The sequence below is a fragment of the Schistocerca americana genome, chromosome 1, assembly GCF_021461395.2.
Source record: "Schistocerca americana isolate TAMUIC-IGC-003095 chromosome 1, iqSchAmer2.1, whole genome shotgun sequence".
Classification (NCBI taxonomy): Eukaryota; Metazoa; Arthropoda; class Insecta; order Orthoptera; family Acrididae; genus Schistocerca; species Schistocerca americana.
This window is the reverse complement of record NC_060119.1, coordinates 1,033,289,190-1,033,308,031: the sequence shown is the minus strand read 5'-3', so window position 1 is coordinate 1,033,308,031 and position 18,842 is coordinate 1,033,289,190. Positions and strand designations below refer to the sequence as shown.

At 45.7% G+C, this 18,842-nt stretch overlaps 1 protein-coding gene across 6 annotated transcripts in view; it reads right to left on the bottom strand.

The window, feature by feature from the left end:
* Nucleotides 1-18,842, bottom strand: part of LOC124549186 (skin secretory protein xP2-like) — a 573,354-nt gene that overhangs the window by 10,673 nt on the left and 543,839 nt on the right. For all 6 annotated transcript variants that reach the window (XM_047125224.1, XM_047125231.1, XM_047125225.1 and 3 more), the window contains one exon: nucleotides 8,675-9,829. In XM_047125224.1, the coding sequence (XP_046981180.1) occupies nucleotides 8,675-9,829 (1,155 nt within the window). The remainder of the gene's footprint in view (nucleotides 1-8,674; nucleotides 9,830-18,842) is intronic.

Genomic DNA, 18,842 nt, shown 5'->3' with positions numbered 1-18,842 from the left:
TATATCCTCTCTACTTCGACCATCATCAGTTATTTTGCTCCCTGAATAGCAAATCTCCTTTACTACTTTGTCTCATTTCCTAATCTAATCCCCTCAGCATCACCCGACTTAAATCGACTACATTCCATTATCCTTGTTTTGCTTTTGTTGATGTTCATCTTATACCCTCCTTTCAAGACACTGTCCATTCCGTTCAACTGCTCTTCCAAGTCCTTTGCTGTCTCTGACAGAATTACAATGTCATCAGTGAACCTCAAAGTTTTTATTTCTTCTCCATGGATTTTAATGCCTACTCCGAATTTTTCTTGTTTTTCCTTCACTGCTTGCTCAATATACAGATTGAATAACATAGGGGAGAGGCTACTACAACCCTGTCTCACTCCCTTCCCAATCACTGCTTCCCTTTCATATCCCTCGACTCTTGTAACTGCCATCTGGTTTCTGTACAAACTGTAAATAGCCTTTCGCTCCCTGTATTTTACCCCTGCCACCTTCAGAATTTGAAATAGAGTATTCCAGTCAACATTGTCAAAAGCTTTCTCTAAGTCTACAAATGCTACAAACGTAGGTTTGCCTTTCCTTAATCTAGCTTCTAAGATAAGTCGTAGGGTCAGTATTGCCTCATGTGTTCCAATACTTCTACGGAATCCAAACTGATCTTCCCCGAGGTCAGCTTCTACCAGTTTTTCCATTCGTCTGTAAAGAATTCACGTTAGTATTTTGCATCCGTGACTTATTAAACTGATTGTTTTGTAATTTTCACATCTGTCAGCGCCTGCTTTCTTTGTGATTGGAATTATTATATTCTTCTTAAAGTCTGAGGGTATTTCGCCTGTCTCATACATCTTGCTCACCAGATGGTAGAGATTTGTCAGGACTGGCTCTCCCAAGGCCATCAGTAGTTCTAATGGAATGTTGTCTACTCCTGGGGCCTTGTTTCAACTCAGTAAGGACAGTGACATATCTGTTTTAAAACTTAATCTCTCAATAACTAAATTATAGTAATTGCATTGGTCCCCCATTTTTATTGACGTTGCACCACAGATTTTACACGGACTGACAAAAAGTGTGAAGTACCCAGAAGACACCGTCAGACATCAATGTAACTTCAAACACATGGTATGTATGTAAATAATTTAGAGTTACAATTCTCTGCAACAGGTAAATGCTATCAGAGTGCATTGGTGTTTTTACCTGCCTGGTAGGGTATACAAGGGATGTGAAGAGTGTCAGATGTTGAGTGATCACTGTGAAGGGCACTATGGTGACGAATACACATGTGTGACAGCCTTACTGGTATGTGACCAAGTTTGAAAGGGGCTGCATTGTGGGTCTCCATTAGGTTGCCTGGGCAAAATGTACCATATCCAAATTTAAGGGGTTTTCAGATGTGACAGCAGGTCAGTATTGGATTCGACGGGAATGAGAGGGCAAGCATAATTGTCATCAAGATTCAGACGACCATGTCTGACCACCACTACAGATTATCACTGCATTGTGAGAACCAAGCACATTGTGGAGGAGCGCCACTTAACAAATGGCAGTGGCTAAAAAGGCAGTGCCCAATATGCAATCTAGTTAAAATGACCTCTTCGCAGTGGGATGGCCGAGAGGAGGTCGTCCAAGTCGGTGGGTGTGGCTTAATAACCCGGAGCTTATTCCCATGATGGGAGGACCAGTGACAATGACAAAGTGACACCACCTCCTGACAGATGGCAAAACAAAGACTATCAGAGGGAATATAAGAACTAGTGGGCTGAGGTACCAGGACTGCAGCCTTGGAAGCAGTGTCAGCAGCCTCGTTTCCTCTCAGACCGACATGGCCAGGAACCCACAAGAATATCACGGTGGCTCCGTCAAGAGTGAGCAAGTGACGGTTTTCCTGGACCCGTTGCACTGAAGGATGGGTTGTGTACAATATGCAGGGGCTTTGAAGGGAGCTGAGAGAGTCTCAGCAGATGACACAACTGAAAAGCCTGTGTTGCCAGAATGTACTCTGTGGCCTGATACAGAGCGAAGAGCTCTGCAGTAAATACTGAGCAGTGTGCCAGAAACCAATACTGAAAAACGTCAGCCCCAATGACAAAGGCACACCCGAAACCACAGTCGGTCCCAGATCCATCTGTGTACACAAAGGTACTATTGCAAAGTTCCATGCGAAGGTCGTGAAACTGAAGGCAATAGAGCGAGGCTGGAGCAGTGTCCTTATGCAGTGAATGAAGGCCAAGGTGAACACGGGCCAAGGTGCTGAAGGGTTCACACCCACCGGGAAAGTTGTAGGTAGTGTGAGGTGAAGCTGGCAAAGAAAGAGCCAAAAGTGAACTTCAGGATGTAACAGAAAAGAGGGAAGTGCCCCATACTGGTGAACAAAGGAGTCATCGAAGGAGGCGGCATAGGATGGGTGGCCATGCATGGCAGACAAACAGCATGCATACCAGCTGAGGAGAAAGTCACGGAGGTAGGAAAGCGGTAGCTCTGCAGCTTCTGCACACAGACTCTCGACTGGAGTAGTATAAAAGGCTCCAGTGGCCATACGGATGCCACAATGGTGGATAGTTTTGAGACAGTGTAAGAGGGACGGATGTGCAGGTGCATAAACAAGGAACCCATAGTCTAGTTTCGAACGGACAAGGAACCAGTACAAACGGAGGAGGGTGGTTCGATCTGCACCCCAGGAAATACCATTGAGGACACATAGGGCATTGAGAGACTGTGTGCAGCAGGCTGCCAAGTAAGACATGTGGGATGACCAAGAGTGTTTCCCATCAAGCAGGAGCCCCAGGAATTTCGTAGGTTTCAAAGAACAGAAGAGCAACATGCCCAAGATGTAAATATTTTTGGAGAAACCAATTGCACCGCCATATAGACTGCCATTAACACCACACAACAAACGCCGGCATCTGGAATGATGTTATGAAAGGGAAGGATGGACTGTTGATGAGTAGCATCACAGTGTGTTCCGCAGTGAACCGTGGTTCCGCACTACCCAGGACAACAGCCATTGGTGAGTATGGGGAAGAGACCCCACACTTCCGAGGTTTGGGACAGGTAGAGTGGTGTTACTCCTGGCATCATGGAGGAGCCATGTGTTACCTCTCATGCAGTAATACTGTGGTGACTTTTTTCAACAGGACAATGCTCATCCACAAATGGCACTTGTGTGTATGAACTGTTTGCACTATGTTAAGGTATTTCTGTGGCCAGCAGGATCCCCAGGTATGCCCCTACAGAACATGTGAGGACCAACTCAGACGTCAAATCCATCCCAGTGCCAGTATCCTGGATATCAAGGACGGGCTACAACTGCAAGCCAGCTTGCTTCAGGAGAGGATACAATGGCTTTATAGCACTGCCGAATCAGTGCACGCCTCTAGGCTAAAATGGGTGAAACGTCATACTGATAAATGAGCTCATACTGTCAACTTCTTTGAATATTGAGTTGAAAACGTCTGTTCATTCTTCAGTCGAACAATCCTATGTGACACAGTACCTTCAGATTTGCATCGCTAATACTACCAGACTAATAATGTGTAAGCAATGGTTGAGAAGACAATGGATAGATCAATTCCATAGGTGTTTGTTGTACAGTATTTGTTTTGCCTGTTACCTCAATGTACCAGTGCATAAGCGTGCTTGTTACGAATTAGCTTTGCATGAAGTTAAAACTGCTGTAGCATGGGAACGTGCTTAGCTACGTTGATTCGGGTGTCAATTTCAAGAGCTTCCGGAGCACTACGAGGATCCAAAGTGAGATTAGGTTAGGTTAGTGTTGTTTTAACGTCCCGTCGACAACGAGGTCATTAGAGACGGAGCGCAAGCTCGGGTTAGGGAAGGATGGGGAAGGAAATCGGCCGTGCCCTTTCAAAGGAACCATCCCGGCATTTGCCTGAAACGATTTAGGGAAATCACGGAAAACCTAAATCAGGATGGCTGGAGACGGGATTGAACCGTCGTCCTCCCGAATGCGAGTCCAGTGTGCTAACCACTGCGCCACCTCGCTCGGTCCAAAGTGAGACAATAAAAGTATTCGCCGCAATGGAAACCGGTATTCAACTGGAAATTACAAATTAATGGAAGATGTCATCTCATACGATTCGTAAATATGCTAAGAATTATAGAAAACCCAAGACATACGAAAGCTCGCGTCGAAAGGAATCCAAAACGCCCAAGAAGTCTAATGCACAGAGAATGTGAACGGTACATCAGCGTTGAAAAGGAAATGAAGAAAAAACTGCGCAATTGATTACATAACTGGCCCTCGAGCATGCAAGGGCAGCGACAGTTCAAACTTGTGATTTATCTATTCTGTAACCATTATACTACCCTGTCTAACCATTGTATTATAGAGACTTACAATTCAGTTACATATTAATACGGAACACTAGTTATGATTTTATCGCAAAGTTTTCACGAAAAATATAAGGCGCTGACCTGGACTGCGCACAAAATTTCTTCGATTCGATGTTGCAGCCACTGAAATAACATCACATCCCCTCTCATAACCGCAATGTTTCGTTTCGTTTGCTCCTCCCATTCCGGGCACAAGAAAAAACCTAGAAGCAATTTGCTTAAATTTCTAGACGTCTGAATCAGAACTTCAGATTCTGAAATTCATATTAGTTTCATTGTCAATGGCGAAAAGGTTCTGAGATTTCGCAAAATCTAGTGCTGGGTACACTTGCTACTATAGTCTGATTAAAATTGCTTGATAGTTGATGTCTGCCACTTGCCGCTACAATGTTGCCATAGCAGGTGCCGGCTACCGCTCAGTTGTAGGTACCATATAAACACGGTGGGTCACTTCAAAAATGCTGTTAATGTGTAACATGGTGCAGTGTTGGAAGCTGCGCTGCGAGGTATGTCGGAAATGCGAGATGCTTTGTGGACAGCTGATTTTAAGTGACCAACGGCTGAACTGCGGCAGGCGACGCGTTTTGTAGCCCTGTCCTAAGCTAATCACAACCTGTAAAGTGCAATGCATCCGACAAAAGATAAGTCAACAGTCTACAGCGGAAATGAAACCATGGTCGCTTTGTTCACGCTGACTAAAACTAACCTCTACGAGTAAATTCAAGACAGAAGAAATTCAGTTCCGGCGCCAAAAAGAAACTGTAATTTCTCTCTGTCATTGGTTACCTGAAACTATGTTCGCACTATAGAGCTACACAAGCTGACGCGCGCGTTTCGAACCGACGATCAGCCCTCGTTGGCACTTAATTGCATGTTATAGGCGACACGGGCGAATTCCAGACGAAAGAAGACTGATAGGAAGAAAAATAAGACCTAATAAAGAAGTCAATACGATGATGAAAGTGACGCAGCACAGAATTAGAAATAAAAAAGATTGCACTTCGAACAGTTAATTGAATAAACATAATAATTACTCTCTTTCGATTATATTTAAAAATAAAAAAAAATTGACAATTTTTGACGAGATTCGAACCTATCTTCTACACGTCAGGTTTATAGTCTTATCATTCTATAACGCGACAATACAGAGTTAAGTAGTTATACAGAGGGGTCCAAAAAAATGTATCCACTGTTTAAAAGTTCATAACTTGCAAACTAATTGACGAAGTTGTCTTATTTTTGGTGAAAGTATAGCTTAAAGTCCAACTTAAAGACATCACTATAGGTGTTCGAAATTGTCACCATTAGCATCCACACACAAACGATGCCGCCGAACTGCAGCACGAACTACTGAATGCAACGTGTTCAGTTGAACATTTGCACATGAATGTACGATGGATTCTCGAAGCTCATCCAGTGTGCGTGGCTTTACGGCCTATCCATCTTCCTGGTAGATTTTCGTCGAGATACGCCCTAACACGATTTTGGTAGTGGGCTGAGGCACCATCTTGTTGAAAGTAAACTCCTTCGTCTCCATACTAGTCTCGGATGGCAGGTAAAATGGATGTCTGAAGCTTCTGAAGGTACACCTCACCGATGTCATAGAAGAATGGACCAATCAAGCCCCAGTAAGACAGCTCACACCACACATTTACCCCTGGAAAATTCACGGCTTTTTCTACATGGAGGTTCGGATTTTCGGCGGCCCAGTAGATGCAATTGTGGCAATTTATTGTACCACTGAGCTCGAACTGTGCCTCATCAGACCACACAATCATCTCTACAAACTTCATCGTTGCGCACCATGTTAGCAAACCACTCGCAGTACTCCATTCTACGATCTGGGTCGTCCTCGTACATTGCGTGTAGCAATCGTGGGATGTAGCACTTCCAGTTTGCTGTCATCAAAATTCGCCGAACACTTGAGCGACTCACTCCAGTTTTACGGGCACACTGTCTCACATACTTCTGTGGTGAGCGAGTGAATTGTTTTAACAGACGACGGGAGTTAGCTGGATTTGTTACTGTTACAGGTCGTCCAGATCGTTGTTTGTGTACATCTTTAACACAGCCTTCGGCTTCAAATTTGTCTAGAATGCGACGAATCGTTAAACGTGTCGGTGGCTCTGTTTGATACTCATTTCGCCATTGCCGTTGAACCTCATCAATGTTTTCGTACTTAAAATATCACTTCAAAACTGACTTCCTTTCATCAAATGTAAACCTTGCGCCAGCCATGTTTACTCGAGTAACTAAGTGCAACTAAGAACAAAACACTGACTATCTGCCGACTGTCATCTGACAAAACAAAACAAAACAACGCAATACAACGCTTGTGTGGCGATTACCGGAACTACAAAGTACAAACTATTACACTATTGAAGATGAGACAACTTCCGTCAATTAGTTTGCCAGTTATGGACTTTTAAACAGTGGATACATTTTTTGTACCCCTCTATATTTATGATTGTGGTGACCTAGTCGCAAAGACGAATTGCAGCTTTGTCGAGTCAGTGCTGTGTATGAAAGGCGCGCGCGCGCTTATGTGTGCAGGCGTGTGATGAAATACGAAATAAAAGTGCCAGATCCATTACTCAGGATCGAGCATTAGCGGATCGAGTGTGATGTTGAACGCTCAGAGTGGAGAAAACCAGGTGCAATGCGTGAAGCGTCAAATACAAAGTAATTTCAATCGGAGTAGTCAGTAACGATTATATGTAGTAGCGTAGCAAACACAACTCGCGCCCGGAGCACGACACTTTTTGGCGTCCGCTCCCCTATCAGTGGCCAGGGCACAACATTTTACTGCCGCCATCGGCGCCCGAGACAACACTTGTCACCCGCCTCCTCAGCGCCAGGGATACCACGTTACATTTTGTTAACGTCCTCCTGTAATATTTCTGGCTTAGTCAGTCATCATATTAGGCTCCAAGAAGCTGTTCCCAGAGCAGTGGAGATGGAAGAAGTATATAGATGACGAAATGTGGTGTGAGGCACCTGTGACATGTTAGATTCGGTACCATTCCCGTGAGAAAGACCGCCTGCGTAATGTTACTGCTCTGTGATTGGCTGCTGTGTTCGGAGCAAGGGCGCCAAAACGTTTAAGTATAGTTGTCATTATTAGTTAAACTACTCACTGGAATGACTTCGCTTTTTAATATAAATATCTCTCAAGAGCTGACTATCATTCAGTCATTTTAGAATTATTAAAAACAATTTAAAAAAACAAAAGACTGACGAAATTGCAGACGAAGCACTTCGGAAGCGTTCGGGTTACGCCTTTTCTGGTATGGCGCGCGAAATGTCTCGGGCTGTTCGTCACTCTGGATTAGGCAGTCTAGAAGAACTGACATGTTGTCTGTCGTAGGATGTGTTTCCAATTTTTACTTAAGTTCCTGTTCGTCATTCTGGATTAGGCAGTCGAGATGTACAGTCATGTTGTCTGTGGCAGGAACCCGTTTGGCAGTATTCAGTATTAAAAGATTCACTTCGGTAGTCATGAGGCACAGACACGTGCCACAAATAGTGTAAAGATACATTTTCGTACACATTGTGTTTGATCATGTACTTTGCTGTATCAGAAGGTGTTGTATTAAGATCATGTAGTCTTCTCGTGTGGCTATATTACAATACGCGAGTGGCATCCCAAAGAAGTGATACATTATTTCAGAACAGAACCTCGCTAAGTCAGTTTCAGCCTCAAGATACAGAACCTAAGACCTGCGTGCTGTTTTCTGCGCTGGGGACATCAACTTGAAGACAGCAGGTTAGTAAACTATAACAGAACCTTCGTATTCCACACAGTGCAGTGGAAACAACTAGGCGCCTCGCGTGTACTGCATGCACAGAACAAATGTGCTCAGTGACACGTCATCTGCAGTAATGCAGAGGAGGTAAAGGTGGATCATCGTTATTAACACCAACAATCAATTCATTCTTCCTTTCTTGCCGCACTCCCCCTCAAGAAACACATACAGTAATATAATATACAGAATTTACTCTGTGATGATGATGATGATGATGATGGCGATGGTGATGGTGATGGTGATAATAATAATAATATTTTTCGAAATTATCTTGTTTGTCTGGAGACCATTTGGCGCCCTTTGCCCTCTTTTTACCACTGATTACACATTCCTCCCTTCTCTAAATTGTTACTGAATTTATACGTGTTTTTCGTGGTTGGGAGGCATCTAATTTATTTTGTGAAACTCATTATTGTCCCCCATCGAGTATTCCCTCGTCAGACACCAAGTTCGGGTGAAGGTAACCCCGCCCCCAATTAATGCACAGTGGGTCGGAGAAAAACGAGCGGAGTGCTCACCGACGAGGCTGGAGAAGACGACGATGCCGAGCGCGATGCCGGTGATGGAGGCGGCGTCCATGGCGGCGGTGGGCGGCGCGGCGGGCGCGACGCGGCCGCGGCTCACCGGCGCGTCCGCCTCCGCCGCCGGGACTTCCTCCTCGTCGGCCGCCTCGCGCTCCGCCGTGCGCGACCGTGGCGCCGCCTCCTCCTGCTGGCCCACCACGTCCACGTCGTCGTCGGCCGCCGCTGCCGCCGCCGCGGAGGCGTCGTACGCCGTCCAGGCGCTCTCTTCCTCCGGCGGCACGGAGGACGCGTCCGGGCCCGTCTCCGGCACTGTCTCCGCTGGTGCCGTGGCGTACGCGTCCTCTTCTGCCGGCTGGGGGCTGCCGGCTTCCGCCGAGGCAGCTACGCCGCCGGCCTGCGGCGCGTCGGAGCTGTCCTGCGGCGCGACCTCGGCCCGGGCCGTCGCGACGCCGCCCTGCGGCTCGGCGCTCTCGGGGGCGGCAGTGCTGCTCCCAGACGCGGCCGCCACCGGAGCTGACGTCGGCAGCCGGTCCCGCGCGGTGCCCGCCTTAGTCTCGGTATCCACGTTGTTATGCCCCGTCTCCGCCTTCAGAGGCTTCACAGGTGCCACAGAAACTGGCGCCACCGAAGAGCTGAAAGACTTGCTTTCTCTCGCGCCAGTCGTCACACTATCGCTACTAGAGTTACCGCGACTGCCCGAATTATTTGGCTGACTAGACGAAACTGCGTCGACGACTGTGGAGTTGGCCACCGACGGCGCAACATTCAGTACATCCCTGGTGGTCAGAGCCTTGGAGGCGGGCTGCTCTCCGGGTGCCCCGTTCCCTTCAGGTACGTCGGAGTTGCGAGCGGCGGCGCGGCTAGCAGCCACCTCGCGAGCGTATTCGGCGAGGATCTCGCCGTCCACGTCTGCGTCTTGCGGCACCAGCTCCTCCGGCGGTTCGTCGGGCGGGCGGCCCTCGAGCGGCAGCGCGCGCGGCCCCAGGAAGCCGTCCTCGTCGTCCTCTTCGTCCTCGTAGGGCGGCGGCCAGGAGTGCCAGTCGCGGGGGCCGGCGTGCGCCGAGCGCCCCCCTGCGGCCGACGGTGGCGACGTGGGGCCGGCCGTGGGGTGGCCGGTCGCCAGCGGCACCAGCAGCAGGGCTGCCACCACTGCAACAACACCACCACCACAGTCACAATCGACGACATCGTATTACTCGACAATGTGAACCGTAGATCGCCGTAGAGGAAACTGAGGTCTCACATTTGAAAAAATAAGGTATATGATATGTTCACATCGAGGTAATGGAGTCTATCTCCTCTGGTTCAAAGACTATGTAAGCTAGCCAGTATCGATTTTGTCTCGCGCTGGCTGGATATATATCGCATGTCTGAGGCAAGCAGTGTGCTATCCACCTCACTCCTACCCTCAAATACCTTGGCCTCACACTCGACCGCCACCTCATCTGGACTCCCCACCTCCTTACCAGCCAAAACAAAGCTCACAACCGCCTCCGCCTCCTGAAACTCCTGTCCGACAGGACGTGGGGTCTGCATCCTTCCACCATCCTTCACACCTACAAATCCTTGATCCGCCCCATCCTCTGTTATGCCAGCGTAGCTTGGATTTACGCCCCTCCCCGGTTCTATAAAGCCCTCCAAATCCTCGAACGCCATGCGCTCTGTCTCACCTTCTGCATCCGCCTTCCGTCCCCCACGTGCACCCTCTACGACCTCATCCCTTTCCCCCACCTTCTCCTTTTCCTTTTCCTTGAACACATCCGCACACTATATGTTGTCCGCCGCCTTGATCCCCCTCACCCCCTGGTGTCTCCTTTCCTCTCCACCCCCAACCAGTTGCCGTGCCTTTACCGTTGTGTCCCACCCTCTCTCCATCTCCACACTCTTCATCTCCTTTCCCAACGCAACTTCCACCGTCTACCCCTCCCGGTGATGAGCTTCGCCCTGACATCTACCCTTCCTACCAAATCTAACCCCATTTTCCTGCCTCGTCCTGAGGGCACCCTCTCCCTCCTCCTGAGCGGATTCCCCCTCCTACTCCCCCTCCATCTCTTGTGCCACCTTTCAGTGTCTCTGCACACCCTCCTGCCCTGTCTTCCCTCTTCATCTCCCGCCCCACGTGTCTCCCGCCTCTTCATGAACCCACTGATGCCCCTCCTCTCTTCATCCCACCGCTTCCCCTGCTGTCCCTTTTCCATCCTCTCTGCCCTTTCCCTCGGCAGGTCCCGCCTGGCACTTTAATTCTTCGTCGTATGTGCCCCAAGTGGGTTTTGAGTGTGTTGTTCCGGAGTGTTTTTACTACTGTGGCCGACTTTTAACGTGTGCATGTCCATTAAGTGCATTCTCTGAGTTTTGAAGAATCGCCAACTGTATTTTTTAACTTTCTGGTGACTTTTTTTTAACTGTCCTCTGTGAATGTCTCCGTGTTAGTCTATATTTTTTACCTCTATTTTCTCCCATTATTCTGTTTTAAGTTCCCCTTATGTATGTAACATTTTATTCTTATTTTAAGTTGTCATGCCACTCGGCTGAAGAGCGGCGGATTATGCCTCTGACAGCCCTCTCCTGCCCATATGGGGCAGGGGAATGAAATAAAAAACAATCAGTGTGGCTGACGGAACTGAGCGACCAGGAGGCGCAATTGTCGTGCGCTGCGACTGGAGCATAGTGTGCGAGAGGGGCCAGTGACGGCTGGACAGCCTTGGTGTTAACATTGGACGTTGATCTGCTCTCCGGCCCTCAGACGTTGGTTACAGGGCTCCATTTCCATCTGCTGGAGTTTCAGTCTTACCGATAATCTTTCTAGTGAGCATCATTCCAATGACAACTGTGGTTATCGCAAAAATTAAAGAATTGCGCGGGCTCGTTCGTCGTATAAAAACTTTCTCAGTTCAGATTCATATTATGATACTGGTGCTGCTCATTACTTGTCGTTAATTAATATTCGACTAAGCCGGGACATGCTAATTGGTTGCGAAAGAGGCATTTTGGTTTTCGTATGTGTATATCAGTGAATGTTCTTTTCATCAGTTAAAGAGAGATGTGTAATTGTTAAGGTTTTTTACTCGTAATTAAGTTGCGGGGTTGTTTTCTTGAATGTATGGCCACTATTTTATTGTGTTTTATTTGCATGTTAAAGACTGCAACGTATGTATAAGGCCGTGGGTAGAAATGTTTCTAATAGCAGATTTCTGTGTGTTCTAGAAGGCTTTCTTGTTCTAGTTTCAATGTTTATCTACCTTGGCCCAGAGGAGTACGCGGGTCGTGTGGGTCCGTTCGGAGAGCAAAAAGGGCATGTCTCCAGAGCAGGACTGTAAAATTCTACATTGTATTTTCTTCCTGTAATTTAGCAATCTTACTGAGCTACAATTGTCTGAGGAGCTTATGCTTAAATGTGTGGTTAATTAAGCTTGCAGAAATTTTGCTTTGTTCAAGGTTTGCTAAGATAATGTTGAACGTTCAATAATTTTATTAGTTGGGTAAATATTTTTTTAACGTTGAGTCTTTTAGTATATTTTATTTAAGGGAAAGGTAAACTTTAGCCTCGTTGTGAGATGAGTTTCTTTCTGAGTTCACTTCGAAAGCCTTTGCTTAAATTTTTGGTGTTACTGAAATGGTTTAAAGAGAATTTGATAGTGATCGTATTTATTTCAAAATCTGTTTGCTAAAGGATAAAGAGTGTAATGAATGTAAATTGTACAGTACATTTTTTTGAGTGCCAAGGAATGTGAACATGTTCTGAGGAACTACACTATAATAAAATTTATTATATGTGCAAACTTGGGCCTAGTCCTTCATTAACCCTTTCATGAGCCGTGGGAAACATGCTTCCCACTACAATGAACTCGCTCCTAGTCCCGTGGGATTCACAGTTCCCACCTCTGTACGGTGTTACCACCTAGTGAACAGTACAGGGTAATACTTCCAATCGGAAGTTCCCGCCGTTTTTGCTGTACCTTCGCGCAGAGGCATTGTATAGCTGAGTGTTGCTCTGTAGAGGAGCGTTTCAGTGCTGTTTGCGTGATATTTTGTGATTTTTTTTCCTCAAAGCTATAGTATAAGGTAAATACTTTTGATTTACCCAAATTTATGAAGGACCACGTAAAATTGGAACTTGGAGAATTCCAGTTTGAAACAAAAGGAGCCATTTCTGCAGTAAAATGGATGGATAACCATCCAGTCACTTTCCTGTCCTCAATTCATGACCCATGAGAAGCAGCCACAATGAAAAGGAAAAACAAGGATGGTACTAGTACAGAGATTTATTGTCCTGAAGTTGTGGCAGAATACAACAAAATAATGGGTGGTGTCGATAAGTTTGATCAATTACGAGAATGGTATGCTATTAGCAGACGTTCTGTAAAATGGTGGCACAGAATATTTTATTTCCTGGTGGATGTTGCTGCAGTGAACAGTTTTATCATGTGGAAAATTAGTAAAAGAGAAAGTGGACAGCATGATCAGCTCACATACAGGATCCATCTAGCCAGACATTGATCGCCGGCTTCTCATCCCAAAAAAGGCGTGGACAAAAACCTTTCTGGCAAAAAGGGGTAAAGTACCTGCAGATTTTCGTCGTATGGCTGTAGGGGAGCATCAACCCATTTTAGGAGAAACCTACTGGACGTGCCGTCATTGTAGTACCAAAGCTGCGGAAAAGAGCACTCGCTGTGTTTGTACATATCGTCAAATACCACTTTTCATGGACCCATGTTTCAGAAAATTTCATGGCAAGTAATTGTGAACAATCATTGTAACAAGAGAAGTAAATTTATCAAATAAATATGACATATATTGAAAAAGTTGTTTTTGTCATTTAACTCCAAGGAAAGGCAGCGGGAAGAATACTTCCCACCTTGCTGTATGACCTCAGTTTCACAGCTGGAGAAAATTTGATATTCTGTATGAGAAATATACCTACCTGTTAACTACCATCTGATCTCCATTCGTTAAAAAAAACTGCTCAATAATTTTGCCCACGGAAGTGTTAAACGAGTCAGCGGCTGTAAATGTAAGCCACTAAAGTGATCGGAATGCACTTCCTTACGGTCCCTAACTAGCCAGTAGAGGTACTTCGCCGCACACCCATCTACTGACAGAGCGAACACGTGCACGTGCCGACCGTCCACTGCACTCACATCAGGATGGCGTCTACTAGTCACCACCGATTTCGTCCAAATTTATACATTGAAGCGCCAAAGAAACTGGTACATGCATGCGAATTCAAATACAGAGATATGTAAACACTCAGAATACGCCGCTGCGGTCGGCAACGCCTATATAAAACACAACAAGTGTCTGGCGTTAGATCGGTTACTGCTGCTACAATAGCAGGTTATCAAGATTTAAGCGTGTTTGAACGTGGTGTTATTCTCGGCGAACGAGCGGTAGGACACAGTACCTCTGAGACAGCGATGAAATGTGGATTTTTCCGTACGACCGTTTCACGAGTGTACCGCGAATTTCAGGAATCCGGTAAAACATCAAAACTCCGACATCGCTGAGGTGGGAAAAAGATCCTGCAACAACGGGAGCAACGACGACTGAAGAGAACCGTTCAACGTGACAGAAGTGAAATTCTTCCGCAAATTGATGCAGATTTCTGTGCTGGGCCATCAACAAGTGTCAGCGTGCGAACCTTTCAACGAAACATCATCGATAGGGGCTTTCGGAGTAGAGGCCGACTCGTGTACCCTTTATGACTTCACGACACAAAGCTTTACTCCTCGCCTGGGCCCGTCAACACCGTCATTTAACTGTTGATGACTGGAAACATGTCGCCTGGACGGACGAGTCTCGTTTCAAATTGTATCGAGCGGATGGACGTGTACAGGTGTTGAGACAACCTCATGGATCCATGGACCCTGCTTGTCAGCAGGGGACTGTTCAAGCTCGTGAAGGCTCTGTAATGGTGTGGGGCGTGTGTAGTTCGAGTGATATGGGACCCCTGATACGTCTAGATATGACTCTGATAGGTGACACGTGCGTAATCATTCTGTCTGATCAACTACATCCATTCATGTCCATTGTGCACTCCGACGAACTTGGGCATTTCCTGCGCGACAATGTGACACCCCACACGTCCAGAATTGCTGCAGACTTGCTCCAGGAATACTCTTCTGTGTTTAAACACTTCCGCTGGCCGCCAAACTCCCCAGACATGATCATTATTGAGCATATCTGGGATGCCTCGCAACGTGCTTTTCAGAAGAGATCTGCAATCCTTCGTACTCTTACGGATTTATGGAGAGCGCCGCAGGATTCATGGTGTCAGTTCCCTCCAGCACCACTTCAAACATTAGTAGAGTCCATGGCACGTTGCCTTGCGGCACTTTTCCGTGCTCGCGGCGGCCCTTCACGATAGCAGGCAAGTTTACCTGTTTCTTTGGCTCTGCAGTGTAGTACAGGGCTATTGAAAAAAGAAGGAACAGATTTCAAAGATTTATTGCTTCCAAACTACAAAAGATAGAAACACAATTTTAACATTCCTGGAAAGCGAAATGTTCAGATTTTTAAGCACTCAATGAAATTCTCTAAGCACGTCCGACGTTACCTGAATGACACCATTCCAGGGCGTTGGACTGGAAGACGAGGAACAGAATTTGGTCTTCATCGTCGGTGGTCTCTCAGATCTCTAGACGCCCCACCATGTGACATATCTGCAGGGTTACGCGAAAGATAGCGTTTTTGTCCCCCTTTGTTTCTGTGAATTCGATACGAGAGACCAGCTGCTTCGTGTGTGGCAAGAAATGAGCCACAGTTTTGATATTTATCGTGCAACACATGGTACTCACACTGAACGCATAAAAATTGTAACTTTTGTCTTTCCAGGAACGTTGGAATTGTGTTTCTATCCTTTGTACTTTGGAAGTAATAAATGTCTGAAATCTTTTGCTTGGTTTTGAGTAGCCCTGTATATGCACTGCTTAGGCAGCAATGAAAGACAAGCGAGGGCTCCGGGTGGCCAAGTATTTAGAAAAAAAAAATAACGTTTTTGGCGCGGTTTGGGTGAGACATGGGCTATTAATGTTATTGCAATACCCAGGTAGCGGTTGGCGGAGCGGAAAGACTACACTTGCTGTTCTAAACTTCTCCTGACACACTTCTAGAACTTGTAGAGGGGAGTCAGTAGACAATATTTTGAAGTGGAACCCATGTCCTGAAAAGTACCGTTTCCATGCTACAGCTATTTGAATACATGTTTGCTCGGTAGCTATGCAACAGGATAGTCATGGTAGGGCGTGCTTACCTCAGATCTGTTTGTACCCTGATAATATCGGTAATATCGAAAGCCTTCAACGCTGTGTCCCAAGTGTGCAACAAGGTGGTGGTTAAGTGATCTTCTGGGGTAGCGTTACATGGGGCCACTGAACACCTTTTGTGGTTATCGATGCCAACCTCACCGCTCTACGTTACACGGACAAGATTTTGCAACCAATAGCTGGATCGTATCACCAAAATTTGGTGACTTTTCATCTTACTGGATGACAGCTCGCGTACGTGTCGTGCTGTTCTCGTGAACACGTTCCTTCAACATACTAGAATCACGTAATGGAGTGACCTTTTTTCCCCGGACATCAATCGAATATAACGTGTGGGATGTATTGAAACGAGCTGTTTTTGGACTTCGACAAGTACTCTGCGAGACTTAGACCTATCGCCACTGGAGAGTGGGAAAATTTGTTACTCTCATCCATGGTATGTCGCGACGGTTTCAAGTTGTATCCGAGAAAGGGGACGTTCCGGCACGTATCGGCTTGATGTGAGAAACACACGACTTTGTCGTCACACACTTTTCTTTACTAGGTGGTCTAGACAATTTGCAAATGAATATATACGCATGCATCAGAGTGAATTCTTTTCCTGTGCCATTACTTTCGAAATAATGGGGTGATGCAAAACTTTAGATGCGTTAGTACATGATTTGTCATTTCTTTGCTTAGAGTCGAGCCCCAAAATATGAAAGAACCGCTAATGGTTCCTAATTATTAATTATATCAAAATACATATCTACATAACTCACAAACGCCAACGATATGATGAACTTTCTTAACAGATTTGTGGACAGGTGAAATGAAATGAAATGTCGTGTGACTAGGGCCTCCCGTCGGGTAGACCGTTCGCCTGGTGCAGGTCTTTCGAGTTGACGCCACTTCGGCGACCTGCGCGTCGATGGGGATGAAATGATGATGATTAGGACAACACAACACCCAGTCCCTGAGCGGAAAAAATCTCCGACCCAGCTGGGAATCGAACCCGGGCCCTTAGGATTGACATTCAGTCACGCTGACCACTTTTTTTTTTTTTTTTTTTCGATTTTAATCTCATTTTGTTCTCTTTTGTTCGTTGCATCTGCTCGGGGCGGACGTCGTAAGACATCCGTTTAAGTTCGTTGTTGATCGATTAGCTCAGTTTTTTTTATTACAGAGGGCTACTAACCCTCTGACCGAACACGCTGAGCTACCGTGCCGGCTATCACTCAGCTACCGGGGGCGGACTTGTGGACAGGTATCAGAGGACCAGGAGACTGACCTAACAATAGCTGGATCTGTTCAAACTGCTTTTTTGAAAGACTGCTACTGAAAAAAAAATTATTACATTGTAGCGCCAAGAAGTTCAAGACTCGTAATAAGAAAACGCACTTGCTACACACTGTGAAGCAGATACGGAATTAAGCGAGAGAGAATACAGCATGGCATGCGTGTCAAAACGAATATTCCGTAGCTGATATCGATGAGAATGTAATTTTACTTGAGAAGGAAACGAAGACTTTATCAGAAAGGAAAGCGACACGTACCAACTACGATTTTCCTTCCATAGCGGCGGAATTCTCGTGTACAGCTGTACTGATAAGATGGAAAAACGACACTGGTGTTCCATTCAGAACTATGAATTTTCGTGAAAAGACAGCTTTCTTGTTCCAAATCTTTATCAATCTGAAATTGTAACCATGACGCAAAAAAGAGCGTTGCACCGTTAATATCAGTTCCGGCGTGCGATTACCGATGCTCCAAATTTCCATGCTGTCAAAATACAGTATCTTACGATCCCTTTGACATGACATACGGGCATCAATCACAAAGCAGTCATCTCTCCTTTCCCAATTATGTAGGGAGCTGAAAAGTAATTCTCTATTAAAATTTTGAGCTAATGGTGCGCTGAACTGACCTCCAAATTTTAGTCCAGCTATCGTGATCTACGTTTTAGGTGGTTTTCCATGTCATAGCAGGCAAGTTCTGATATGCAGAAGTTTGATGATGATTGGCTCCACAGCCTTCGTGAAATTTTTAAGTGAAATCATTCCGCTTTAGGGTGTTAAAACACTATTGCGATTGCAATTTCGATAGGTGGTCATTTCCAAGCATTGTAGGATGTTTCATTGCACTTAGTAATATAAAGCTCTGACATGCTGAGGAAGAAGAGTTGCATGAGGTTTTGTGAATTTATTTGCTGTTCCATATACCATACACATTAGAAAGCTGATGGAATAATGATATAGATACTCAACTTTAAATTTCATGTAGCAGGCTTACCGCTTTTGTCGTCCGTTTACACTACTACATGAAGGTTAATCTTAAGTGATAATTCCATTATTTCACCAGCTTTCTAAAGTGTATGGTATATGGAACAGCAGATAAATCCACAACACCAGATGCAACTGCTGTTACACAGAGTGTCACAGCTTTATTTTACTGAGTGCGTTACAACATCCCACAAAACTTGAAAATGACCACGCGTCGAAATTGAAATCGCAGTAAATATTGTTTTAATAGCGTAAATCGGAATGATTTCAGTCTGGAAACTCTGGTATAATTTCTAAATATTAAATTCATTGTCCAGTGCCCCTGTAAAACCCAAAACGCCCTCCGCAGCATCACGATGTGACTCGCACACCGTAATGTTGCGGAAAGCAGCGTAAAGGTGTACTTGAAAACGAAACTTGATGTTTTGCAAACGGTTGTGTTACAAAAAACCATAACTATAGTAGCTGTTACAAGTTCAGTATGTTCTCTGTGTTCAAAATCTTCCAGCTGCACGTCTTAAATGAGACGGAGAAAATAAAGCAAACACATAACGATTTTGCTCTCGTAGAGTGATTTGTGATCATTCTGAGGCAATGACGATCACACGTTGCAATCTCTTTCATCTAGCACGGTACTCG